Source organism: Rhinatrema bivittatum, chromosome 1 (genome assembly GCF_901001135.1).
Source record: "Rhinatrema bivittatum chromosome 1, aRhiBiv1.1, whole genome shotgun sequence".
Lineage (NCBI taxonomy): Eukaryota > Metazoa > Chordata > Amphibia > Gymnophiona > Rhinatrematidae > Rhinatrema > Rhinatrema bivittatum.
In genome coordinates, this window is record NC_042615.1 from 242,427,693 (window position 1) to 242,454,830 (window position 27,138).

Genomic DNA, 27,138 nt, shown 5'->3' on the forward strand with positions numbered 1-27,138 from the left:
CCAAAAATATTTGTTTGAATGGAATTAAAAACTCCTGGGGGGGCCTCCATCCAGTGTTCATCAGAAGTCAGGATAATGCTTGCCTGTACATTGCTTGTCACTAGATTAGCTGGCGTCATGCCTGTCACCAGGAAGGAATCTGGCAATATAGGATCGGTTTCCTCTGCTATGTCTTCTTGCTGTTTCTTTGCCTGTGGTTGCTGCCTGTTTTCTGCACTTCTTCAAACTTCCCTTCCTCACTTCATCTTGTTAGGAGATTTGTGGTGGCTCAGAAGGGAGCTGGGGTCCAAATCAGAAATCTCCCATCCCGATGGACAGCAAGCTTGTGAGTATATTAGCAGGGGAGTCACACACTGTGCGTAAGCAGTGTGAATCCGATGACTCAGTACAACGTGTCAGATGATAGCCCAGTCCCATTTAATACATGCAGCATGGAAGGTAATTCAGGACATTTTAGAGAAAATTGCTTTTCTTCACAGAATCTAGTTGAGGGTTGATTTTGCTGGGAGACGCAGTTTGGCATGGTTTATGGAAACTGAAAGGACAGGGTCTGAGTGTGTTCGATTTTTGTTTCAGGCATCGGTCTCATTCAATGATGTTGCTGCTTATTTCTGGGAAGCCGAGTGGGACATTTTGGAAGAATGGCAGAAGGAGCTCTATAAAAAGGTCATGAAGGAGATTCACAATGTTCTGATGTCAAGAGGTAAGGAGGACTTATCTGTTACTCATGCACCCATTGTAGTATGTGGTTGGGGGGGGGGGGGGGGGGTTGCCATTGTAGCTTCTCTCACACCCCTTTATTTGGCCAGTGTTGAGACTGACAAACACACAGGCCGATACAGTACAGTGCGCTCCAGCACAGTGCGCTCCAGCGGAGCGCACTGTTAACCCGCGATTGGACTCACGTTTTCGACATGCTAGCTTTACCCCTTATTCAGTAAGGGGTAATAGCACGTCGAAAACACGCGTCCAACCCGCGGCACCTAATAGAGCCCGCAACATGCAAATGCATGTTGATGGCCCTATTAGTTATTCCCGCGTGATACAGTAAGTAAAATGTGCAGCAAAGCCGCACGTTTTACTTTAAGAAATTAGCGCCTACCCAAAGGTAGGCGTTAATTTCTGCCGGCGCTGGGGAAGTGCACAGAAAAGCAGTAAAAACTGCTTTTCTGTGCATCCTCCGACTTAATATCATGGGAGGCCCCAAAAGTTAAAAAAAAAGTAAAAAATAAAAAAATTTAAAATGGGCCGCGGCTCTAAAACCGGACGCTCAATTTTGCCGGCGTCCGGTTTCCGAACCCGTGGCTGTCAGCGGGTTTGAGAACCGATGCCGGCAAAATTGAGCGTCGGCTGTCAAACTCGCTGACAGCTGCCGCTCCTGTCCAAAAAGAGGTGTTAGGGACGCACTAGTGTCCCTAGCGCCTCTTTTTGCCATGGACCCTAATTTAAATAAATTAATTTACTGTATCGCACGCACAGGAGAGTGTCCTGTGCGCGCGCTGGGCGAGTGGGCAGTCGCCCAATCTCCCTCGATTTTTACTGTATCGGCCCAACAAAGCTTAAAGGCCCCTTCCTATGTAGCCCTGGATGAATAACTTGCCCTGCTTGGAATACAAGCTCACAGGGGAAAGAATCTTTGTAACTTCAGGGCGAATAGAGACCTGGTTCCTAAATGGCAAAATGAGGTGAGCTGATGCCAGCAGGAAAACTTCTCCTGTAAGATAAAATGTTTTCAATTTAAACCAGAAGCTTTCAGTCAGCAAGAGCTGGAATCTGGTTCCCTGTACATACCCGGATCAGTCCAGACTCCTAGGTTATTCATCCCTGCCAGCAGATGGAGACAGAGAAAGTTTTACTGACACTGCCTCATACGCCCCAGTGCCACCTGCAGTTCCTCAGTATTTCTCTGTCTCCAGCAGATGGCAGAGGCTGTGATATCTGCAGTTCTACCCTTTTTTTTTCTAGGACTGTGTTCTTTTCAACCTTCCTCCCGGGGGTTTCTTTTTTGGCCTGATAGATCCTACCCCGTCCGGTTGAGGCGGACAGGTCGAGGGCTGTCACCCTTTTGTATGCCCATCTGTGCGCCTGGAAAGTGTACATTTGGTTGTCCAGATCCCTCTCCTCACGAGGCCACTCTGGCGGCTGCAGGCTCACTGGGGTTTTTTTTAATTTGCTTGCCCTCTGGTTCTGTGACTGCCTGGCTTTCTTTTTATTGCAGGTTTAGGTCTCAGTTCCTTTTGTTTTGGTAAAGTTTTTGTTTAAAAAAAAAAGAAGGAAACCAGGACAGGTATAAACGCAGGCAGCAGCTCAGCGGGTGACTTCCTCCTCCTGTGACTGTAGAGTCGGCCTGATTCGGGAGGGGGACTGTTGGTGTTTATTTTTCCTTTTTTTTTTGGTCAGTATCCTTCGGTCCGTTTTTCCCTCTTCCTCATGGCGCGTGGTACCACGTGCAGGGCTTGTGGCTCGGCGAGATCACGGCTCAATCGAGCCGGTCTCTGTGCAGCATGTACAGAGGGTGGGGAGGGCTTGTTGGTGGCTCCTCTGCCCACGAAGCGGCGTTGCGGCTCCAGTGATTTCAGTGCTATTTTCGATCGGGGCCTTGTCCTAGGTGCTGCTTCTTCCTCCGGCAGCGCGGGAAAGGTGACCATTTTGGATTTCGCGGCGACTGTTCCAGTGCCATTGGGGACAGTGGGGGAGAGTCCTCCAAGTTTGTCTCCAGCCCAGTCTGACTTAATTTTCGATCGGGGGGGCGGGGGACAGGGGAGGAGGAAGCTGCCATATTGCCTGTTCCTTCTACCCTCCTCTGAGGGACTGGGGCTGGGAGAGTGTTCTCCCCAGAATTCAATCTCCTAATGCATGATGCATTTTTGGCAGGTCAGTAGGGCAGTTCTGGTGACCAGGTCCATTCAGGCACGACCTGGAGGAGCTGCTGGGGGGGTCCTCATTGCAGAGGGCTAGTTCTGGTCCAGCCTCGGTAAGTAAGCCTTTGTCATCCCTCGTTCATCCCAGAGATGGCTCTTCTGATTCGAGTCCGGCTCCCAGTTTATCCAGGGAGGCGCATGACCAGGACTCACCGGTGCATCCGGGTGATCCGACCGGGGATGCAGGTCTTGGGGACGACTCTGGGTGCCTTACTCCACAGACAGAGGACCCGAAGGAGGTTCGTTTATTTAAAAGGGAGGAACTAGAGGTCTTATTCCCGCTAGCTTTTCAAGTGCTGGGGGTTAAGATGCCCCAGGGCGACACGGACTTAGAGGGATGGGGTGAGGAGTCCCCCAGTTTCTTTCCCATTCCATAAGTCGGTTCGCATGATGGTAGCCACGGAATGGGGGACGCCTGATGCTGGTCTGAAGGTCGCTCGTACCATTGGAAAGCTTTATTCCCTTCCGGAGGAGGATTTAGAATCTTTTGCACTCCCTAAGATTGATGTGGCGGTGTCTGTGGTTACTAAGAGGACCACTATTCCGGTGGTGGGTTTCACGGCCCTGAAGGATATGCAAGATCGCAAGTTAGAGGTGCACCTCAAGCGGATTTTTGAGGTCTCAGCTTTAGGGTTGCATACGGTGATTTATTCCAGCTTTATGCAGCGTGCGTGCCTCTGCTGAGTGCAGCAGCTGCAGGAGCACCTTCCCAAGGCTGGAGACCATACAGACAGTGCTGAGCGCATCGAAGCAGCGGTTGCTTTCGGAGCGGATGCTCTTTACGATTTGGTATGTACCTCTTCTAGAGCTACGGCTTCGGCTAGGTGCAGTTAGGTTCCTTGCTTTTCAAAGGTCGCCTTTTGTTTGGTGAAGACCTCGGGCAACTGATTCAATCTCTCGGAGATAACAAGTCGCTCCGCTTACCCGAGGATAGACCTAAAGCCAAAAGATTTTTTCAGGCCAGGTCTTGGTTTCGATCGGACAGGAGATCCAGACCGTTACGATCTACCCCTGGTTCTCAGAGACAGTTCTATTCTCGTGGTCAGTCTTGGGGGCAGTCCTTTCGAGGAGCCTGTAGGCCTTTTGGAGGAGCTGCAGGAGGCTCGGCTGCCGGTGTCAAGTCCTTCGCAATCAGGCGAGGCCGGCCCACTCCAGCATTCCTATTATAGGAGGTTGCTTGACGCAATTTTACGGCGAGTGGGCCAAAGTTACGCAGGACCAGTGGGTTCTCAGTGTGATAAGAAACGGCTACGTGTTAGATTTTGCTCGGCCCATTCGCAATCTTTTTCTACTTTCCCCCTGCGGTCCAGTGAGCAAGCAGTTGGCGGTGTGAGAGACCCTAGCACGTCTCCAGAGCTTGGGAGCGGTGATTCCTATCCCCACTGTGGAACTTCACACGGATCGCTACTCCATCTATTTTGTAGTCCCAAAGAAGGGCACATTTTGGCCCATTCTCTGTTTGAAGAAGGTGAATGCTGCCCTCAAAGTGCCCTGCTTATGAATGGAGACCTTGCATTCGGTGATCCCAGCTGTTCTCAAGGGGGAGTTTCTGGCATCCTTGGATCTCATGGAGGCCTATCTGCATATTCCAATACACCTGGACTCCCAGCGCTTTCTCCACTTTATGGTGCTAGGCCAGCATTTTCAATTTCGGGCCCTTCCTTTTGGACTAGCTATAGCCCCACGCACCTTAATCAAGGTGATGGTGGTGGTAGCAGCGGTGCTTCGGAAGGAGGGAGTCCTGGTGCACCCAGATCTGGACGATTGGCTTATCAGGGAAAAATGGGAAACTCTCTTTCCTTAACATACCCAGATCAGTCCAGACCAGTGGGTTATGCACGCCCACCAGCAAATGGAGGCAGAGAACAAACTTTGAGGCACTACTGTATACCAAGTGTGCCACCTGCAGTTACTCTGTATTTGTCTCCAGCAGATGGTGGTGCATACCTGCAGCTCTGAGCTGGGTTTGGATTCTTGCTCCTCGAGGTGCCAGGTTCAGTTTTCTGGACCATCCCTTGGGTAGAGCCGGGCAAACGGGGGGTCGGATACCCCTGACAGTGCTAGCTAGTTGGTTCCGGGGGCCCCTGATAGCCAGGGAACTGGCTCCTTCAATGGCCCGAAGGCTCCCTCTCCGTGCCTGCCAATTCAGAAAAGTAACCCTTTGGGGACAGTTAATTTCTTCTTCTGGTTGATTTAAGTTTAGTGGTGCTGGGCCTGAATTTGCTGGGGAAGATTAGTCTTCTGAGGCAGCACTTAATTCCCCCCCCCCCCCACCCCGGGAAAGTCCCCTTGGGGTGTTTTTTGAGTGGGACAATGGCAGAAAAGCCTTTGGTGGAGCCCTGCAAGGCTTGAGGGGTATGGTCTGCCTATTTGAACCCCCTCTCACTTTACACTACGTGTGCTATGGGAGGGTGTAGGTTCCTCAGCTAAGGGCTCTAAGCCGAAGAGGCCGCTCGCGGGTCAGGCTCAGGGGCTGGGTCCAAAGGTAGGACCTCTGCTCCCCCGGTGGGAAAAGATTCCCAGGATGACCCACCTCTGCTGTCTTCCGCGGTGCGGGAGCCGAGGCAGGAGGACTTGAGGGACGCGGAGTCAGACTCTAGCAGTGATGAAACTGGCCCGGGCGGTTTTTCGCCGGAATTTGTGCTCCTCTTGCATGAGGCATTCCTGGCAAGGAAGTTAGCGAAGCGCAGATCCCAGGAAGGGAGTGTGGGGGGGCCCCTAAGCATCCCTATCTATGAGCGGACAATCGTACTTACCGCTCAGTGCTGGCGCGGGAGGATTTGGATGGCTCGGACGACTCGCTGGGGGATGAGGCCCTACCTCCCCCGAGGGACATCACTGACTACCAGGAGGAGGTCTCCCCGGACCTGGATGCGGTCGATGGTGATCAGGGTCAGGTGGATCCTGGCTCGGAAGGAGACGATCCCCGCGTAGTACAGCTGTTCAGGAGGAAGGAGATGCGGCCCCTTATTCCCCAGGTGCTGGAGGAATTAAGGGTCAAACTCTCTCTGGAAAATTCCGATAGTGACGGGGTGAACCCGGTCCTGGATGGCCTCCGGGGTCCGCCTAGCGCTTTTCCCATCCCGAAGAAGATTCAGAAGCTCATCAGTCGTGAGTGGGAGTCTCGGACGCAGGTCTTAAGGTCGGCCGAGCTATGCAAAAATTGTATCCGCTACTGGATGAGCATTTGGAACGTCTTAAGGTCCCTAAGGTGGACGCGGTGGTATCAGCAGTCACTAAGAAGACTACCATCCCGGTGGCAGGGGCTGCGGCACTTAGGGACATGCAAGACCGCAAGCTGGAATTGCATCTGAAACGCTTGTTCGAGGTCTCCTCCTTGGGCCTTCGGGCGGCGGAGTGTGCGAGCATGATGCAGCGGGTGTGTTTATGTTGGATTTAGAAGCACAGGAAATGGCATCCTCAGGTGTACTGTCCACATCTCAGGCGGCCCGTCTGGAAGTAGTGGTCGCCTATGTGGCGGATGCCTTATATGACCTGGTGTGTACGGCTGCCCGGACCATGATTTCATCAGTGGCGACTTGGCGACTCCTGTGGCTCCACAATTGGACAGCGGATGCTTCCTCTAAGTCGCAATTATGTAACCTTCCCTTTCGGGCGAAGTTTCTGTTTGGAGAGTACTTGGACCAGCTGATGAAATCTCTGGGGGAATCCAAAGGCAATAAGCTGCCTGAAGATAGGAAGCCTTTTAAGAAGTCCTTCGCTCCTCAGACCTGTTTTCAGGATTCCCAAAAAGTCAGGTCAGGGAGGAGTGCTCCCTTCTCTGGTGCCAGATAGTCCACTTCTTGTCCACAGTTCTTTCATGGCGCCAGCCGCCCTGCAAGAGGAGGCTGGGGGCTGGAACTGGTAAACCTGCCCAATGAAGTCAGGCCCGTCCACCCCTCGTGCGGGATGATCGGGGGCAGGTTTTCCCATTTTTACGAGGAGTGGGCCAGGATCACCTCCGATCGCTGGGTGCTGGATGTGATCAAGGATGGTTACGCCTTAGAATTTTCTCGGTCTCTCATGGATGCCTTCCTGGAATCGCGCTGTGTTTCCCGCAACAAGTGGGCCGCGGTGGAAGACATCCTACACAGATTGCTGGACCTGAATGCCATTGTCCCCGTGCCACCAGACGAGCAGGGAAAGGGGCGGTATTCCATTTATTTTGTGGTTCCCAAAAAAGAGGGCACATTCCACACCATTCTAGACCTGCAGAAGGTGAATCGCAGCCTAAAGGTCTCCCGCTTTTGAATGGAGTCTCTTCAAACTGTCATCGCAGCAGTCTGGAAGGGAGAATTCCTCACCTCCTTGGATCTCACCGAGGCATACCTACACATCCCAATTCGCAGCGATCACTGGAAGTTCTTGCGTTTCAAGATTCTAGGTCAACATTTCCAGTTCCGGGCACTGACATTCGGCCTGGCAACGGCACCTTTACCAGGGTGATGGTCATGGTGGCAGCTGCCCTCAGGAAGGAAGGGTGATGGTTCACCCGTACCTCAACGATTGGCTGATTCGAGCCAATTTGGAAGAGGACTGTGTGCAGGCGGTACACCGGGTGACCCATTGTCTCCAGTCCCTAGGTTGGGTGATCAACGAGGCGAAGAGTCATTTGACTCTGTCACAGTCCCTGGAATACTTGGCATCTCGTTTCGACACCTTCCTGGGCAGGGTGTTCCTTACAAAAGACAGGATGTACAAGCTGCAGCATCAAGTGCATCTTCTACTAACATCTCCCGATCCCCAGAGTGTGGAACTATCTGCAAGTCTTGGGTTCTATGGCATCGACACTGGAATTGGTTCTTTGGGCATTCGCTCACCTGAGACCGTTGCAGAGGGAACTACTGTCTCGGTGGAACCCGGTGTCGAAGCAGTACCAGTTACCTTTGCCGTTGTCGCAGCAGACCAGGTCCAGCCTGGAGTGATGGCTGTCAGAAGCCAACTTACAAAAGGGGATGCCCCTCGACGTCCCGGATTGGGGGATCGTGTCGACAGATGTGAGCCTCCAGGGCTGGGGAGCGGTATGCCTGGGTCATGCGGCTCAGGGTATCTGGTCCCTGCCCGAACGGTCATGGTCCATCAATCGCCTGGAGATGAGAGCAATCCTCAAGGCATTGGTAGCATTCTCGTCCCTAGTGCGGGGAGAATGGTTCACGTCTTCTCGGACAATGCCACTATGGTGTCCTACCTCAGTCGCCAGTGAGGAACCAGGAGTCTGGCCGTGGCACAGGAGGCTTATCTCCTGTTTGCTTGGGCTGAGCTTCATCTGGAAGAAATCGCAGCCTCTCACGTGGCAGGTGTAGACAAAGTACAGGCGGACTTCCTTAGCCATCAGCAACTGGACCCCAGGGAGTGAGAACTGTCCCGGGAGGCTTGGATTTACATTTATACCAGATGGGGAGCCCCCCCCCCCCCAAGCTGGACCTCATGGCGACCCGCATCAACAAAGACGGATCGGTTCTTCAGCCAAAAGAAGGAAGTTGTGATGGTGGGAATAGACGCCCTAGTCTGCATGTGGCCAACTGGAATCCTCCTGTATGTTTTCCCTCCTTGGCCGTTGATTGGACAAGACCTGCGGTGCATAGAGGATCATCCCAGTCCAGTAATCCTGGTGGCCCTGGAGTGGCTACGGCGGCCTTGGTTTGCGGATCTGGTCCGGCTGGCAGCCGACGGCCCGTTGTGCCTGGTTCATCTGCCGGGCCTCTTGCACCAAGGTCCCATCTTTTTGGATTGGGAGGTTCGCTTCTCTCTTGCGGCCTAGCTTTTGAGAGGTGGTGGTTACGAATGAAGGGGTACTCCGAACAGGTGATTTCTACCCTACCTCGGGCCAGGCGGCCCTTGATTTCTATGGCTTATGTCCGGATATGGAAGGTGTTTGAAACCTGGTGTGATCAGCAAGGGAGGGTGCTGTGTTTGGTAACTATTCCTCAGGTCTTGGCGTTTCTGCAACAGGGGTTGTCCAAAGGCTTGGCTTATAATTCCCTGCGGGTTCAGGTTTCGGGCCTAGGATGTCTCAGAGGTCGGAATGGTGGCAGGCCCCTGGCCAGCCACCCGGACGTAGTCCGTTTCCTGAAAGGGGGTAAAGTATCTCCGTCCTCCGATTCGCAAGTTGGGCCCGGAATGGAATCTTAACCTGGTACTTCAGGTGCTCTGGGACGCGCCTCCTTAAAGGACCTTACATTAAAGATGGTGTTCTTAGTGGCCATTTGTTCTGCTAGGCGAATATCAGAATTGCAGGCCCTGTCCTGTAGGGTTCCCTTCCTGCATATTTCGACTGATAGTGTCTCTGTGTACGGTGCCCTCCTTTTTGCCTAAAGTGGTATCTGCCTTCCATGTCATTCAGACTGTGGAGTTGCCAGGTTTCCCTGAATGGTTTCATGACTCTGCTTTGGGAAGAGACCTTCATCTTCTAGACGTTCACTGGGTTCTCCTTTTTTATTTGAAGGTCACTAACTCTTCGGAGATCGGACCATCTTTTCGTTTTGTTTGGGGGTCCGAAGAAGGGTGAGAAGGCCTCCTTGGCTCGCTGGATCAATACTGAGGAGCTTCAGGTGGCACACTTGGTATATATAGCAGTGCCTCAAAGTTTGTTCTCTGCCTCCATCTGCTGGTGGGAGTGCATAACCCATTGGTCTGGGCTGATCTGTGATATTACAGGAGCGAAAATTAGCAGGTAAGAACCAATTTTCCTTTCTTCAGTCTCTCAGCTGGGTAGTAAACCTGGCAGGGAGTCATTCGTCCCCGACTCAGTCCTTGGAATACTTGGGCGCTCAGTTCGACGCTCGGCAGGGTGTATCTTTCGAAAGACCGAGTGCTCAATCTGCAGAATTGGATCAGCCGGTTGTTGAACCTGCAAGTTCCCAAGGTGTGGGATTATTTAATGTTCTAGGCTCCATGACTTCAAATTTCGAATTGGTTCCGTGGGCGTTTTTCCATATGAGGCTGTTGCAGAGGATGCTTTTGGTGCTGTGGAAACTAATCTCGGAGGAATTTCACTTGCCATTGCCTCCCGAGGGCATGGCCAGAGACAGTCTAGCTTGGTGGCTCCACACTCCCAATCTCCTTCGCGGGGTGGACTGGATGATAGTTACTACAGATGCCAATCTATGTGGCTGGGGAAGCCGTTTGTCAGCATAGATTGGTCCAGGGTCTGCGAGAGTATCTGCGTGTTCTATCAACCTTTTGGGGACCAGGGTGATCTGTCTAGCCTTGAGGTAGTTCTTGCCGGTAGTGAAAGGATGGTCGGTGAGGATTCTTTCCAACAATGCGACAACAGTGGCATATATCAATTGGCAGGGTGGCACCAAGACTCTCACCTCTCAGGCAGTAGCCTGAGAGGTGAGAGTCTTAATGCATTGGGCGGAAGGGATAGCTGCATCTCACATAGCTGGGGTCGAAAATGTTCAAGCGGATTTCCTAAGTCGGACTCAGTTAGATCCAGGCAAGTGGGAATTATCGGACGTGGTGATGTGGCTTATCAGGTGACGTTTGGGGATCCCCTCACGTGGATTTAATGGCAACTCGTCAAAATCCAAAGCATTTCGCTTCTTCAGTTGATGTCAACAACACAGGGATGAGGACGTCAATGCTCTGGTTCTGCCTTGGCCTCAGGGGGTTCTACTTCGTGTTCCCTCCTTGGCCGTTAGTGGGCAAGGTGTTGCGTCGCATAGAAAAACATTGCGGAGAAGTGATATTGTTCGCTCCGGAGTGGCTGCGGCGTCCGTGGTTTGTGGATCTCATCAACCTGTGGTGGTTGGTCCGATTCGTTTCAGTCATCTGCTGGGCCTACTTCGTCAGGGTCCAATATTTTCAGCCAGGCCGATCACTTTTTTGTGTAGCGGCTTGGCTTTTGAGAGGCGGTGTAGAGGTTATTCGGAATCGGTCGTCACCACTTTATTGCAAGCCAGGAGGAAATCCACTAATCTGGCTTACGTTCGCGTATGGAATGTGTTCGAGACTTGGTGTGCTGCTCATAGAATCCGCGCCCTCCAGTCCTCCATTGTCTGTTTTGTTCTTCCTGCAAGACAGTTTTGCCAAAGGTTTGTCTACTAGCTCCCTTAGAGTTCAAGTGGCAGCCTTAGGCTGTCTCCGTGGCAATATTGGGGACTCCACTGTTTTGGCTCATCCGGATGTTATCAGGTTCCTCAGAGGAACGAGAAATGTTACCTCAGGTCAGTAGAGTTTGTCCATCCTGGAACCCTAATCTGTCCTCCAAGGTTTGTGTGCAGCATCTTTTGAGCCTCTCCGGAGAGCAACGCTGAAGGACTTGACTCTCTCTAAGTAGTTTTTTCTAGTAGCGATATGTTCTGCTAGGCAGATTTCGGAATTACGAGCGTTGTCCTGTCTGGATCCCTTCCTTCAGATATTGGATTTGGGGGTTTCATTGAGGACACTGCCTTCGTTTTTAACTAAAGTGGTTTCCGCTTTTCATGTAAACCAGATGATCGAGCTTCCAGAATTTCCATCTGTCGATGTTTCCATTCCGCATGCGAAAGAGCTCAAACTGTTAGATGTTCATCGAGCTCTATTGCGCTATCTCGAGATGATGAATAATTTCAGATGGTCCGACCACCTCTTTGTTTGTGGAATGGCGAGAGACAAGGTTTTAATGCTTCTAAAGCTGCAATTGCTTCCAGTACATTACGGCCAGCAAGGTGATTCCGTATGGTTTACGTGCTCATTCTTGCGATCACAGGCTACCTCCTGGGTGGAGGCGCAGTTGGTGTCTCCTCAGGAGATTTGCAGAGCAGCGACTTGGAAGTCGTTGCATACTTTTGCGTGACACTATCGTTTGGATGTGGGAGATTCCGGTTCTCTTTCATTTGGCAAGAGTGTTCTGCGAGCGGGACTCTCCAGGTCCCACCCTAAGTAAAAGGCTTTGGTACATCCCAGGAGTCTGGACTGATTCGGGTACGTACAGGGAAAGGAAACTTTGGTTCTTATCTGCTAATTTTCATTCCTGTAGTACCATGGATCAGTCCAGAACCCGCCCGTTTTCTAAGAGGTGGAGAGTCGCCCGCTCAGCTCTGGATTGGTTTATGACTTCAGTTCTGTTTGATATACCTTTCATGGTTTTACCATATGTTTGCATTGTGAGTTTTTTATGTGGGTCTTTTCTGCTTTATGCTTGGGTACAGATCTGTACTGAGGAACTGCAGGTGGCACTGGGGCCTATGAGGCAGTGCCAGCTTATGCTGGCAGGGATGAATAACCCAGGAGTCTGGACTGATCCGTGGTACTACAGGAACGAAAATTAGCAGGTAAGAACCAATTTTCCTGTCTCTGCTATACACCTGAATCTGCTTATATGGGAACAGGAGGGAGGATTTGCCTCTCTGAAACTCACCCAATCATCACAAATCCTGCACTGGATGACTCTACAGCAAAGGACTTTTAAAGGGTAATTCTCTTTTTATTAACAGGTTTTTCAATTGTTAACCCAGATGTTCTAATCAGAGTTAAACATCATGATGGGAAATATTTCACTCAGCACCATGACTGGGAGGAAAAAGAAAATATTAATGACTCCACTATTGGTAAGTAATGTTACTGATTTAAAAGTTTTGAATTTTAAAATAATATTTATTTCTTACATGCTTTCTTGCCAAATGGGTTCATGGCATAGCACCAACATAATTTAACATAAACTTAGTAAAACAAATACTAGTATCTCTTCCCAAATTACAGTCAACAATAATGTAAAGCAACTATCATTCCTCCCACCCTATACAATATCCACTCCAATCTCCTATTCATACATCTTCAAATACTATATTCAACCAGTAAACCTTCAATTTGAATCTTCTGGAAAAGCTAGAACAAACCACCAGGTCTTAAGATTCTCTTTAAACAAGCCATAATCTTCAATAAATCACAGGTTATTAGGCATTTTATTCCATAACCCTGGTGCCGCACAGAAGAAGGCCCTATTTCTAGTCCTGGATAGTCTTTAATGGATGGAACCATTAACCGTGTCTGTGGCTCTGATCTTAGTGTCCTATCAGGCCCATATAATTTTAATATTATTTTTCTAGTGTTTTTGATTGAAATAAATACCTACACTATCCAATGGAAAAAATTTTTTTTGTGTTTATGTGATTTATAAAAAAATATATAATGGAGTCAGAGAAAGGTTTCATACTAGTGTAGGTGCCCTGCACCTCTGTAAGGTGAACATATAATCATCAACCTTCCTCCTCCTCCTCGATAAACTTATAATATAATTTTTTTAAAAAGAATTTTTTATATGTCTGCTTGTGTTATCCCTGAAAACACCTACAGGATTCTTCCGTGGCAGTCTAATTTTTTAAATGCAATGCTGCAAACTAGTTACTCAGTACTACTCAACGAGAATGCTAATAAAGGGTGTAAAAACAGACTTCCCCGTTTTTGGTTGGTGTGTCCATGTTCCTCTATGTTACACCCTTTATTAGCATTCTCGTTGAGTAGTACTGAGTAACTAGTTTGCAGCATTGCATTTAAAAAATTAGACTGCCACGGAAGAATCCTGTAGGTGTTTTCAGGGATAACACAAGCAGACATATAAAAAATTCTTTTTAAAAAAATTATATTATAAGTTTATCGAGGAGGAGGAGGAAGGTTGATGATTATATGTTCACCTTACAGAGGTGCAGGGCACCTACACTAGTATGAAACCTTTCTCTGACTCCATTATATATTTTTTTATAAATCACATAAACACACAAAAATTTTTTCCCATTGGATAGTGTAGGTATTTATTTCAATCAAAAACACTAGAAAAATAATATTACATTTTCAAAAAAATTTATTTAATTGTCCAGCGACAGAGCTTTTGCTCTTGATTTTTGTTTGATTAATAGCAGTTCGCTGTTTTGGTGTATTGTTGGATATCCATATAATTTTAAGCCATCCTGAAGATACTTTGGAGCTTGCCCCAGCATTGCTCTGAATGTAAGGCAATGGAAAGCATGTCATTAAATGCAAATGACTGGAGTTATAAAATCCATTTCCATATCTAGTAGAAGAATTAGGACTTCACTGTTCTCTGTACATACCTGGATCAGTCCAGACCATGGGTTATGCCTCCCTTCCAGCAGGTGGAGGCAGAGATAAACTTTAGAGGCACCCTCACTGAACCCGGTGTACCTCCTGCATCCCTTCAGTATTTCTCTGTCTCCAGCAGGAGGTGGTAGTGCAATTCCTGCAGTCTTGCCCTGTTTCTGGGGTTAGGCTATCCCTTACAAATTAAAATTAACTGAGAGTAAACTAGCTTAAACATTGAATCAAGCAAGTTTTAAAAAGAAAGCAAGAGACCAGAAGACGTTTTCCTGTCAGAAGGCAGTGTAATCCTCCCAGAGGGTTGTTAGACCCTGAAGGGTCATCCTCTCTGGTAGCAGGTTATAGGAGATGGGGTTGGTAACCCTGCAGGGCTCCTGCAAGGTAAGCAACCGGGGTAGAGATTACTGGTGGTCCAGTCCCTCTCTTCACCCGTGGTGTTCCTGTGCTCTGTGTAAAAAAAAAAAAAATTTTTGAAAATTTTTCTTTTTTGGTCTGCTGCATTCGAGGACCCCTACCCACCTGATTCGCCAAGTATTTGAGCAGTTTTGCCATGTTTTTTGAGCCGTGGCCATCTTGGTGTTGTGGCATGTGGAGAATCGGCCGCGTGGCTTTTAAGGGCTGGGATTTGCTCTCGCTGCCTCCCTGGAGGGGAGGGCAGCTCTTTTTCAGGGTCTGCAGCAGTAAATAAACCCTGGGGGGGGGGGCTCAAAAACAATCAGATCCTCGAGGGCTATGGGCTGATCCCTTTCCCCTCAGAGCAGGCACAGCAGCCATCTAAACACCTTTGCTGCAGCACAGGCTGTGGGGGAGGGGTAGCTTCCCCCAGCGCTGTCTCCGGTCCCTGCCATGCCTGATGAGACTTTAGATCAGGATCAGAATGTTTTTTAGAGGAGGACCCTGTTTTTACAGGGATCAGGATTTAGATTCTGATTCTTTTTCTTTAGATTTTGTCCTCCTTATGCATAAAGCCTTTTTGGCTTCCAGGTCTCTGCAGGGTGGTGCCTTGCCAGTCAGACCTACGCAGGAACACCCCCCCCCCCCCTAAGGTAGCCAAGCATACCGATGTTCCTGCGTCTCTGAGGGTCGCAAAGTTAAAAGACGCTATGGCTTCAAGTCGGTCTGCCACTCCAGAGGTTCCGGTCCACGTGGCTGCAGATATAAGAGACTCTCCATTCCCCCCGCGGGTGGGGGTCTGGATGACGATCAGGGGAAACAGACTCCTTTAGAGGGTGATGACCCGAAGGTGGTCCATCTTTTCTAGAGGTAGAAACTAGAATCCCTCATACCGGCAGTGCTAGCTGAGCTCGGAGTCGAGCTCCCCCCGCAAGCTCCGCAAGAGGACTTGGTGGACCCGGTTCTCGCCGGTTTGCGAACGTCGACCTGGGCATTTCCTGTCCATCCTATGCTTCAGCAGCTGGTGACCAGGGAGTGGGAAGCTCCGGAGGCTGGTCTAAGGGTTGGCCGGGCTGTGGATAAGCTTTATCCGGTGTTAGATGAGTTTTTGGAACTTCGGTCCCCTAAAGTGGACTCTTCAGTTTTGGCTGTTGTCAAGAGAACCACTATTCCGGTCGCCGGCTCAACAGCCCTCAAGGATCTTCAAGACCACAAACTGGAAGTGTTGCTCAAGCGCATTTTTGAGGTGTCCGCTCTATGTTTCCGGGCGGTGATTTGTAGTAGTTATATGCTGCGAGCCAGTCTGCTCTGGGTTCAGCAGTTGCTGGCGACTAGAGATCTTCCTCTGGGAGAATCAGAACAGGCGCAGCAGTTGGAGGCTGCGGTAGCATACGGGGCGGATGCCCTATATGATCTGCATCGCACCTCCTCTCGCACTATGTTGTCGACAGTTTCGGCGAGGCGGCTCCTGTGGCTCCGCAGCTGGTCAGTGGATGTTTCATCCAAGGCTCAGCTCGGAGCTATTCCTTTTAAAGGTGTCTTTTATTCGGGGATGATTTGGAGCAATTGATCAAGTCCCTGAGAGAGAATAAAGTTCACAAGTTACCAGAGGACAAGCCGAGGCCCTCCACATCTTGTTGTTTTCAGGGACAACAGAGGTTTCGGCAGAACAGACAGCAAACGGCTGGACATCGGCAACCATTGGCATAGACCCAAGCCTGGACCTCGTCCTTTTGAGGGTGCAGAGGTGTTTCCTCCTCCGCCCCTGCCTCCAAGTCTACACAATGAGATGGGGCCGGCAAATCCATCGATCTCTCGGGTTGGGGGTCGCCTGTCCCGGTTTTACGAGGCATGGGCCATAATTACTTCCGATCAGTGGATGCTAAGCATCATAGAACGAGGCTGTACTTTGGAATTTGCTCGGCCTCGCCGAGATTTCTTTCTAATGTCTCCCTGCGGTCCCCAGGCCAAAAGGCAGATTGTGCGTCAGACTCTCGAACGTCTTCTAGCTCTCGGAGCTGTGAAGCCGGTACTTCCAGAGCACTAGAGGACAGGCAGGTACTCCATTTACTTCGTTGTGCCAAAGAAGGAGGGATCCTTCCGCCTGATTGTGGACCTCAAAAAGGTAAACAAGTCTCTTAAGGTACCTAATTTTCACATGGAGTCCCTGCGGTCAGTCTTCGCGGCAGTATGCAAGGGAGAGTTTCTGGCCTCTCTGGATCTGATGGAGGCATATTTGCACATTCCCATTCACGAGGATCAGCAAAGGTTCCTTCGCTTCATGATCCTGGGAAAGCATTATCAATTCTGCGCTCTGTTTTTCGGTCTCACTACCGCTCCATGGTCATGGTAGTCGTTGCTGCGTTTCTCCAATGACAAGGAATTCTCATTCATCTCTACCTGGACGATTGGTTTATCCGAGCAAAGTTGAGTGATTGCTGTGTGGACGCGATACACAAGGTGACCACACTATTGGAGTCCCTCGGATGGGTAATGAGTCAGGCCAAGAGCAATCTCGTCCCCACTCAGACGTTGGAATTTCTGGGAGCCCGTTTCGACACGACTGTCGGAAGTTTTTCTCCCCACGGATCGACGGAACAAGCTGATGGGGACAAGTTCGTCACTTGTTGGCTCTTCCTCTACCCAAGGCCTGGGACTACCTTTAGGTCTAGGCTTGATGGCATCTACTCTAGAGGTGGTTCCCTTGGCATTTGCTCATATGAGACCTTTACAACGAGCATTACTTTCCCGGTGGGATCCCAAGTCGGTGAATTTCCAGTTCCCTCTACCACTCACCGATCACGCCAAGTCCAGTCTTGGGTGGTGGCTTTGCCCTGACAACCTGTCGCGAGAAGTGGACTTGGAAGTCCCGAACTGGATAGTGGTGACCACAGATGCCAGTCTCTGGCTGGGGAGCTGTTTGCCAGTATCATTCAGTTCAGGGCAGCTGGTCACCGGAGGAGTCCGGATGGTCAATAAATCAACTGGAGACCAGAGCGGTTCACTTGGCCTTGCAACACTTTCTTTCCCTCTTACGCCATCAGACGGTTCACGTTCTATCCGACAATGCGACAGCGGTGGCCTATATCAACCATCAAGGGGGCACCAAAAGTCAGGCTGTGGCTGACGAGGCAGAAATGCTCATGGCTTGGGCAGAGCACAATCTTGCGAGGCTAGCAGCTTCGCACATAGCCAGGGAAGGACAACATCCAAGCGGACTTCTTAAGTCGAAGGTGCATAGATCCCAGAGAGTGGGAGCTCTCGGACTGTGCAATGGTTCTCATTTACCGCAGATGGGGGGGACTCCCCATATGGACTTGATGGCCACGAGGGACAATGCCAAGGTGCCTCGCTTCTTCAGTCACAGAAGAGACCACGGCACAGAGGGGGTCGAAGCTCTAGTACTTCCCTGGCCAGCCTCAGTTCTCCTGTATGTGTTCCCTCCTTGGCCTCTGGTGGGTAAGGTGCTTCGCAGGATAGACGCTCACCCAGGAAGGGTAATCCTAGTGGCTCCAGAGTGGCCCAGGCGTCCATGGTTTGCGGATCTCATCAATCTGGCCGTGGAGGGCCCTCTACATCTCAGGCATATTCCACATCTTCTCCATCAAGGTCCTGTATATTTCGACCAGGCCGACCGCTTTTATCTAGCGGCCTGGCTTTTGAAAGGAGGAGATTGAGGAAGAAAGGGTACTCTGAGGAAGTTATCACCACATTGTTGCAAGTCAGAAAAACGTCTACTTCTCTCTCTTATATCAGGGTGTGGAGAGTTTTTGAGACGTGGTGTCGTGAGCAAGGGATTCCCCCCAAAGACAATTCTATTGCTCAGATGTTAGCCTTTCTACAGAATGGTTTCTCTAAGGGCTTGTCCTTTAACTCCCTATGGGTACAGGTAGCGGCCCTCGGGACTCTGGTTGGTAGCTCGGTGGCTTCACATCCAGATGTGGTGCATTTCCTTAGAGTAGTCAAGCATTTGAAGCCTCCTGTCCGTCCAGTATGTCCTTCATGGAGTCTCAATTTGGTTCTTCGCGTATTATGTGACCAACCATTTGAACCTATTAAACGGGCAACGGTTAAGGACCTTACGTTGAAAACGGTGTTTTTGGTGGCTATATGCTCAGCTCGCAGAGTTTCAGAATTACAAGCTCTTTCTTGTAGAGAACCTTTTTTGAGGATTTCTGATTCGGGGGTTTCTCTCCGAACAGTTCCATCATTTTTGCCAAAGGTGGTGTCTATCTTTCATTTGAGTCAGTCCGTGTCTGAGGGACGATCCGCATGCATGTGAACTTCGTTGTCTAGATGTTCGAAGAGCTCTGTTGCGATATTTGGAAGTCACAAATCTGTTTAGTCTTTCAGATCATTTGTTTGTCTTTTGGAGCGGTCCCAGGAAAGGTCATAAAGTATCTAAGGGCAACGATTGCACACTGGTTGAAAGAAGCCAAATCGTCGGCATACATTTGTAAAGATCAACCTGTTCCAGAGGGCTTGAAAGCCCATTTTGTTCGCTCTCAGGTAGCCTCTTGGGTCGGGTGCCATTTGGTGTCGCGACTTGGAAAACGCTGCCCACTTTCGCTTGCAGCTATCGCCTGGACATTCAGGTTCCAATTCATGAGGATTTTGGGACTAGCAAGGCCCCACCCGGTTTAGGGAAGCTTTGGTACATCCCATGGTTTGGACTGATCCGGGTACGTACAGGGAAAGGAAAATTAGTTCTTACCTGCTAATTTTCGTTCCTGTAGTACCACGGACCAGTCCAGATGCCTACCCGGGTACATCTCGAGTCCGTGTGCGTGATTTTTCTGGTTCAGTGATTGCAGCATACTAAGACGGAACGCTACAGTTTACAAGTTCAACAATTGATTATTAAAGTTCTATTCTTGCTTGATTCTTTGTTAGTTTTATTCTGCTTTGATATTCTAAATACTGAAGAGATACAGCTTATGGTGGGTGCCTCTAAAGTTTATCTCTGTCTCCACCTGCTGGAAGGGAGGCATAACCCATGGTCTGGACTAATCCGTGGTACTACAGGAATGAAAATTATCAGGTAAAAACTAATTTTCCTTTAATTCTTACAAAAGTTTATTTTGTCATAACAGACCATCCGACTGAAATGTCCATATCCTTAGTAACTGTTAAACAAGAGGAAGAAGTGCATTTCATCGACCCTCTAGAATCAGAGTTGACGGAAAAGATGCATTCTCCTGTAACAAGCAAGTATAAAATTCCTCCAAGACAACTTTCCTTCCTGTTATAGATTGCAAGCTCTCTGGGGCAGGGACCTCCCTCATCTGTTGCACCTTTATGATTTGTGTTAATGAGTCCTTTATCCCTATAATGACTTACAGCGGAGGCCTCAATGTGCTTCTCTTATTTATGTATGTAATCTATTCCATTTTAGTTTAAAATATCTCTAATTATAAATGACTGTAAAATTCAATTTTATTTATTTATTTACAAAGATTTAAATTAACATTCTAAGTTTTTTAAAAGCATCCATAAAAATATGGTTTTAAGACTCTTCCTAAAAAAATTTTACAGCGCTCTTGTTGCCAAATGTCTGTCGGCAAACTATTCCACAGAGGTGGTGGTAAATATGAAAAGGCTCCAAGTCTAGTCTGCTGGAACCAAAAATCACACGTTGCTGGAACCATTAGTAAATATGTGTCACCATTAAATGCAACAAATGTCCTGGCACATATCAATGAATCTTTTGAATTTTATACATTTGAAACTAAATTCAGGCTATTTTAAATGGGACCCGTGCAGTATAAATCTTGCAGAGCATTGCTTATCATAGCTATCCTACAGTAGTTTATATAATAATGAGAGACTTGTTGTAATAAAAGAAATGCAAGCTAATTATCCTGCCAGAGAACAGTGCCAGCTTGCTTTTCCAGTAGGAAAACCTCTGCCATGAAAGGAAGGCTCCTGCTTCTGGGAGTGGCAATTTTCTGGAACAATTTATGGCCATTTTGTGGCATTATTGCTATATCCCTTCTCTCCTCTCTAAAGATTTGTTGACTTTATTGCTCTTTACTAAGTGATGAAATGAGTATGTAGATCCTATTCTGTTCTGATGCTGGGCACACGGGGAGGGCCACAGACCATACAAGGCCTCATGACTGTCCCGGGGTTTACATATGGGGGGGGGAGGAGCAAGTTTTCAAGGCCCTCAGGGTTTTATCTCTGGGAGCTCTTATGTTCACATGTCAAGCACACCAAAAATCACTCTTCACTCCAATTCTGATGTTCCAAATAAAATCTTTACTGACAAAATTGGTGACAAAAACACCATACTAAGGGCCAGACTTTAAGATGTACGTAAGGGCGTACATTTGTGCGCGCAACCCGGCACGCACAATTGTACACCTGATTTTATAACCTGCGCGTGTGTTACAAAATCCGGGGTCGGCACGTGCAAGGGGGTGCACACTAGTGCACCTTGCACGCGCCGAGCCCTAGGGGAGCCCCAATGGCTTTCCCCATTCCCTTCCCCTACCTAAAACCCCCCTAACCTTTATTTTATAAGTTGCGCCTGCCTTTGGGCAGGAGTAGGTTGCGCGTGCCAGCCAAGTGCCGATGCGCGATTCCCCCAACCCAGCAGCCGTACAGAGACCTCTAGCCACGCCCCCTCCCCACCCATTTTTTCATGCCCCAGGACTTACACGCGTCTCGGGGCTTTTTGCGTGCCACTGGGTCTTTTGAAAATAGGCCCAGCGCGCGTAAATCCACCTGGATTTACGTGCGTAGGCTTTTAAATCTGCCCCTAAGATTAGTGCACCAAAGCTGCAAATCGATCTGTCAAAAGTCTAAAAAATAAAATATTACCATCTCTCATGTCCTCCCAAAACAGGTCAGCATTTCTGGATGGATACTCCTACCCTGGGCTTCCCCAGTACCTGTTTGGTAGTTGCACTCTTTTCTCCAAATTCTTTTTTTCTCTTATCTCTCACTCTCAGGTTGATGGTAGTTGAATCAGTAGACTGTGGTGAACTTTACCAGGCCGGCTGCCCTTCCTCTGGCACTTTCCAGTACACAGGTCCACCAATTCTGCAGAACTCCTCTTTCTCTCTTCTGGGACCCCAGGAGCTTCTATCCTGGGATTCTTCTCCTCCTTCCTAACTTCTCAGGCCCCCTCAGAGAAGACAAGCTCTATGAAGCCACTCTGCGGGAGATGGCTGTATAACTACCAGGATGCCAGGTCATAGAATTATTCTTCTTCCTCATTGTCTGTCAAAAATAGCTGTCTTTGGGTGGAGTCGAATGGTGGGGTTATGAGAGAGAGAGGGGGTAGATGACCATAACAGGAATAATCCAAATTTCCCAAAGGAAATAATGACGCTTGACTACTTAGTAATATATATTATTAAGAAGCTGTATTGTTATTGTGACCGGATCCTCCAGTCTGTCACTACATGCCCTAGTTCCATTTCTATTACTAAAACACCTTTAAAGCTATCCATCCCCTCCTACCTAGGAGAGCCGGGATTAGTTGCTAATGCCCTATTTAACCAGCCATTTTGCAACAGTAGGTGTGACTAGAGTCAGTGGAGAGCAGGCATCAGAGAGACAAGATGTAGAGACTTTTCCCTCCCTGGTGAGGCCTGCCTCACGAGTTTCCCTTTTTGGAGGGGATTCACTGCACACAACCTGCCGATGGATTTCAGGTATTTAGGTTCAGTAAAAATATCTTTTTGGCCTGAATCCTTTTGGAACTTGCATTCCTTGACTGAAGACCAGTGAGCCCATTCATTCCCTGAATGTCCCAAGCACCTGTTACAGGTGTGAGGTGTGTGTGAAGGCTGGAAAACTCTTACCACAGAAGGCACTGTATTTCACTCTGTTCCTTTGATGAAGGTCATCCTCACTTGCTGGATTTAGAGTGCAGAGGCTGAAGACTAGAAAGCCTATTTTCCCCACTAATGTGGCAAGCATCTGTGACAGCAGAAGTCCAGTCTAGAAAAGTTTTGTAGAAGAAAGTATTTCTCTTTGGTTGTGAGGAGGCTTTTTGGCCACCCCTCCTCAATGGAAGCCTGATTGGGTCAGCAGGTTCCCACCCTTAGACTTTTCAACCTGAGGAGTCAACTTTTAGAAAAACCAAAGGAATTAAATAAGATCAAGGAGGCCCTAATCTGAAATCTCTACAAGAATGGGACCAGAATACAGTGCTGGGAGTTCAGGAAGGAACTGTAAGGTAGCTTTTTTACTATGCTAGGAAGGACCCCTTGACATAGAAATATTGGTTATGCCGCTGGGAGAGCTTTGACTGCACAATATATACCACCATGGGAAGCTCGACCAGTGTGCTGAAAGAAAAGGACACCTTCCCACAGTGAATCACTCTTAACTGCACAGGTATTTAAAGATAGACTTTAATTTTGTCTTAAAACAATCAGTAAATTATCATTTATCACAGAGTACCTGGTCCTGCTTGATTTGTTAGAGCAGCTCCCTTCAGGATGCTGCCACAGCTACCAACACACTCGGGATCACACACCATTGTCTGGATCATAGATGAGAATCTCCCCCCACAGAAAGTATCTTCCCCATGGATCAGGAGTCAAGCTTGGGGACAAGTTAGCTAGCTGGAGCAGCCCCGAGAAATTAATGTGATTGTGTGCCCTGGAACTTAACACACCCCACAAATGCTTACATTATTATTTGTAAAAGTAGAATATTACAAACCATTCACTTATAAGAATGGCTATAGGCATACACAAATTATATATGCAATACAGCAGTATAAATAGTTCCCTCAGCTAAAAGGGATAAAAATATATACAAGTGGTCTAGCAAAAGCTTGACACTTTTCTGAAAGAGTGTCTTCCCTTTCTAGCTCTCCAGACAGTGGCTCGCAAGCAGTCTCGGTGGAAAGATTTGGAACGGTACTGGGAATCCTTTGTTCCCTGTAGGTACCCAGATCAGTCCAGACTCCTGGGTTTAGTCATCCCCGCCAGCAGATGGAGACAGAGAAAATTTCACTGATACTGCTTCATAAAATCTGGTGCCACCTGCAGTTCTTCGGTATTTCTCTGTCTCCAGCAGATGGTGGCTGGTGCATAAACCTGCAGTTCTGAGGTCTGGTGAATTTTTTTTTCTTTTTTGGGTCTGAGCCTTTCCTCCCAGGGGTGTTTGGGTCCTGGCGGATCCTTCCCTGTTTGGTTGATGTGACTGAGCTGGAGGTCAGTGACCTTTTTGTATGCTCGCTCCATTAGACCATGGGGTGTAAATCTGGTGGTCCAGATCCCTCCCCTTCACAAGGCTGCTCAGGGCGGCTGGTATCTTTTTTTTTTTTTTTTCTTTCATCAGCTCGCCTTTCTTTCTTTAAATTTCTGGTTTCAGTCTCTCTTTATTTCTTTTTGCCGTTTGCTGAACCTGAGCTGGACAGCTCCGTGCTCTCTACAGTGTTTTAAAGTTGTTTTAAGAAAAAAAAAGAGGTAAGGTTGACTTGCAGGCATTTCTCTCCTTCTGGTCCCTGTTTGTAGCAGGGTGTAGGCTCTGTTTTTTTTGCTCCCATTTGCGTCTTTGTCTGGGGCTCGGGGGGGGGGGGGGGGGGGTTCAGCAAAGTTCATGGCTCTGTTTTCCGCACATGTGGTGCAGGATCAGCGCGGCTCAGCCAGGTTTAGTTTATGTGCAACCTGCACTTCGGGGGGAGAGGGTCCATCAGGAGCTCTGGCGACCGCACGAGGCAGTAACCATCGTTCAGGCTCTCCCCCGAGGGTTTCTGTGAAGCACCGATGTGCAAGCCTCTGATTTCCTTCAATGTGGGAACAGTGGCCATTTTGGCTCCCCCAGCAGTGCGGTCTGTTCAGACAGACGATGGGGAGATTTGCCTCCACATCTTTCTCCAGCCCACCCGACTACTGTAGAGGGTTGGGGGGGGGCGGGCAGATGAGGCAGTGCGCTTAGATCTGCCAGTGCCAGTGTTCATGGAGACTGTGCCCTCACAGCTCTCTCAGACTTCTCAGGCGTTGTCTGCTGATTTTGTTCTCCTGCTACATGAGGCATATTTAGCTCAGTAGGCAGGTTTGGGTAGCCAGTCTCACCCGCTAGGGGGTCAGAGAGGAATCTGGGGCCTGAGCAATCCCGATGTTGGAACCCTTCTCTGGGACAGCATTCGCGGTGTCCTGGGTTTGCTGAGGCAGACTTCGATGACTCGATTGGGTCTCAGGGGGACCCCAGGATGCAGGAGGCCTTGTTGCAGGATCAGATTATTGATCCAGATGAAGTCTGCGTATCTCAAGGAGAGATGATCTAGATAATCTTCCAGTCTCGGAGGGTGATGAACCTAAAGTGCTCTGCTTGTTCTGGAAAGAGGAGTTAGGCTCTTTGATTCCTCAAGTTTTGGAGGAACTAGGGCTGAAACTCCCACAGGATGACTCAGATATGGAAGGAGCAGATCCGTTTCTAGATGGGCTTCGGGCTCCCCCTGAGCTTTTCCCTATCATAAGTTGGTGAAAAAGATGGTGGATCGAGAATGGGGAGTGCCCAACTAGCTTGAGAGTGGGAGGGGCAATGGCTAAGCTCTATCCCTTGCCAGAACAGACAATAGAGCTCTTTTCCCTTCCAAAGGTGGACGCTGCGGTTTTGGCGGTCACAAAGAAAACGACTATCCCTGTTGCAGATTCCATGCCGTTGAAAGATGTTCAAGACTGGAATTTGGAAATTCAGCTCAAAAGGATTTTTGAGGTATCGGCCCTGAGTCTGCGGGCGGCTGTCTGCTCCAGCTTCATGCAAAGGGCTTGCCTGCACTGGGTTCAACAGCTTCACGACGGGCAGGCAAATTTGGGTGTCGAAGCAGATAAAGCAGAGTGCTTTGAGGTGTCGGTTGCTTACTTGATGGATGCTTTGTATGACTTGGTCAGAATTTCCTCCCGTATTATGGGTTCCGTGGTTTCAGCCAGGCGGTTATTGTGGTTATGCAACTGGTCAACGGATGTTTTGTCTAAGTCTTATTTAGGTTCTCTGTCTTTTAAGGGGTGCCTCTTGTTCGGTGAGGATCTGGAGCGCTTGATGAAGGACCTGGGTAAGAAAAAGGTGCATAAGTTGCCGGAAGATAAGCCTAAGGGCAAGTGGCCTTTTCAATCTAGGTTGTGTTTTCGGGATATTAGGAGGTAGTGACAGGCGAGAGGAGCCCCAGCCTCGCAAAAGCAGTTCTCTTCTCGAGATCAGTCCTGGGGGCAGTCCTTTCGAGACAGTTGATGGCCATTCAGAGCTTCCTCCATTAGTGGGGCTGCTGGAGCCAAATCCTCACAATGAGGCGAGGCTGTTCCACTCCGCCGTTCCTTTTATAGGGGTTTGTCTAACACGATTTTATTTGGAGTGGACCAAGATCACGGTTATGCATTAGAATTTGCTCGGCCCATTTGCGACTTGTTTCTAGTTTCCCCCTGCGGATTGATGGAAAAGCGTCGGCTGCTCCGGGAGATGTTAGACAGGTTATGGGCCTTAGGAGTGGTGGTTCCAGTTCCATAGAGCAAATGAGGCAAAGGTCGGTATTCCATCTACTTCATAGTTTCAAAGAAAGAAGGCTCTTTTCGCTCCATTCTGGATTTAAAATGGATAAATGTGGTGCTAAAGGTCCTGAGGTTTCACATGGAAACTCTGCAGTCTGTAAATGCAGCGGTGCACAAGGACGAGTTCCTAGCTTCTTTGGATCTGAAGGAGGCCTACCTACATATCTCCATTCGTCTGGATCACCAGTGGTTACTGAGATTCAAGATACTGGGTCAGCATTTCCATTTTCAGTCTCTCCCCTTTGGGCTGGCCTTGGCGCCCCGCACATTCACCAAGATAATGGTGGTGGTGGCAGCGGTGTTACGGTGCGAGGGGGTCCCGATGCATCATTATCTAGACGATTGGCTCATTAGAGCAAAGTCAGAAGTCGATTGTCGTGCGGCTGTACAGAAGGTAATCACCACCCTAGAATCTCTAGGCTGGGTGGTGAATTTGGCAAAGAGCTAGCTGATACCATCTCGGATCCTAGACTACTTGGGGGCTCAGTTCAACACGCTGTTCTTCTCGGAGGAGAGAGCCTGCAAGTTACAGATGCAAGTCTGACTTCTATTGGCTTTGCAAGTTCCCAGAGCTTGGGATTTTTTTGTAGGTTCTCGGCTTGATGGCCTCAACGCTGGAGTTGGTGCCATGGGCTTTTGCACATATGAGACCACTACAGAGAGCTCTGTTGGCACAGTGGAATCTGTTGTCGGAGGAGTTTCATATGCCTATCTCGCTCAATGGTCATGCATGGGACAGTCTGGCTTGGTGGCTGCAGTCGTCCAATTTGGTCCGTGGGGTCAATCTTTAGGTCCCGGATTGGGTAATTCCTACTACCGATGTCACTCTTTCAGGTTGGGGAGCAGAATGCCAGCGACAATCGGTCCAGGGCATTTGGAAGAAGCCTCTTGGTCTATCAGTCACTTAGAGACCAGAGCAGTGTGGTTAGCATTGCTTGTTTTTCTACCTTTGGTTCAAGGCCGCTCGGTGAGGGTCTTGTTGGACAATACGACTATGGCATATATCAATCGGCAGGGAGGAACCAAGAGTCATGCGGTGGCCCAGGAGGCTCAGGAGTTAATTCTTTGGGCGGAGCAGCACTTGATTCAGATAGCGGCATCTCATATCGCAGGGGTCGAAAACGTCCACGCGGATTTTCTAAGTTGCACAACTCTAGATCCAGAGGAATGGGAATTTTCTAAGGCAGCGATGCAGCTCATCCGAGAGAGGTGGGGCGGTCCCCATGTAGATCTAATGCGACACATCTCAATGCTAAGGCATCTCATTTTTT

At 49.0% G+C, this 27,138-nt stretch overlaps 1 protein-coding gene and 1 gene segment (V, D, J or C); one reads left to right on the forward strand and one right to left on the reverse strand.

The window, feature by feature from the left end:
* LOC115086821 overlaps window positions 1–27,138 on the reverse strand; it is a 329,113-nt gene that overhangs the window by 160,936 nt on the left and 141,039 nt on the right.
* The window catches only part of LOC115086813 (gastrula zinc finger protein XlCGF57.1-like), a 44,938-nt gene that overhangs the window by 1,601 nt on the left and 16,199 nt on the right, over window positions 1–27,138 (forward strand). Inside the window, exons 2-4 of the mRNA XM_029593185.1 lie at window positions 577–703; window positions 12,344–12,457; window positions 19,448–19,561. Coding sequence (XP_029449045.1) covers window positions 577–703; window positions 12,344–12,457; window positions 19,448–19,561 — 355 coding nt within the window. The remainder of the gene's footprint in view (window positions 1–576; window positions 704–12,343; window positions 12,458–19,447; window positions 19,562–27,138) is intronic.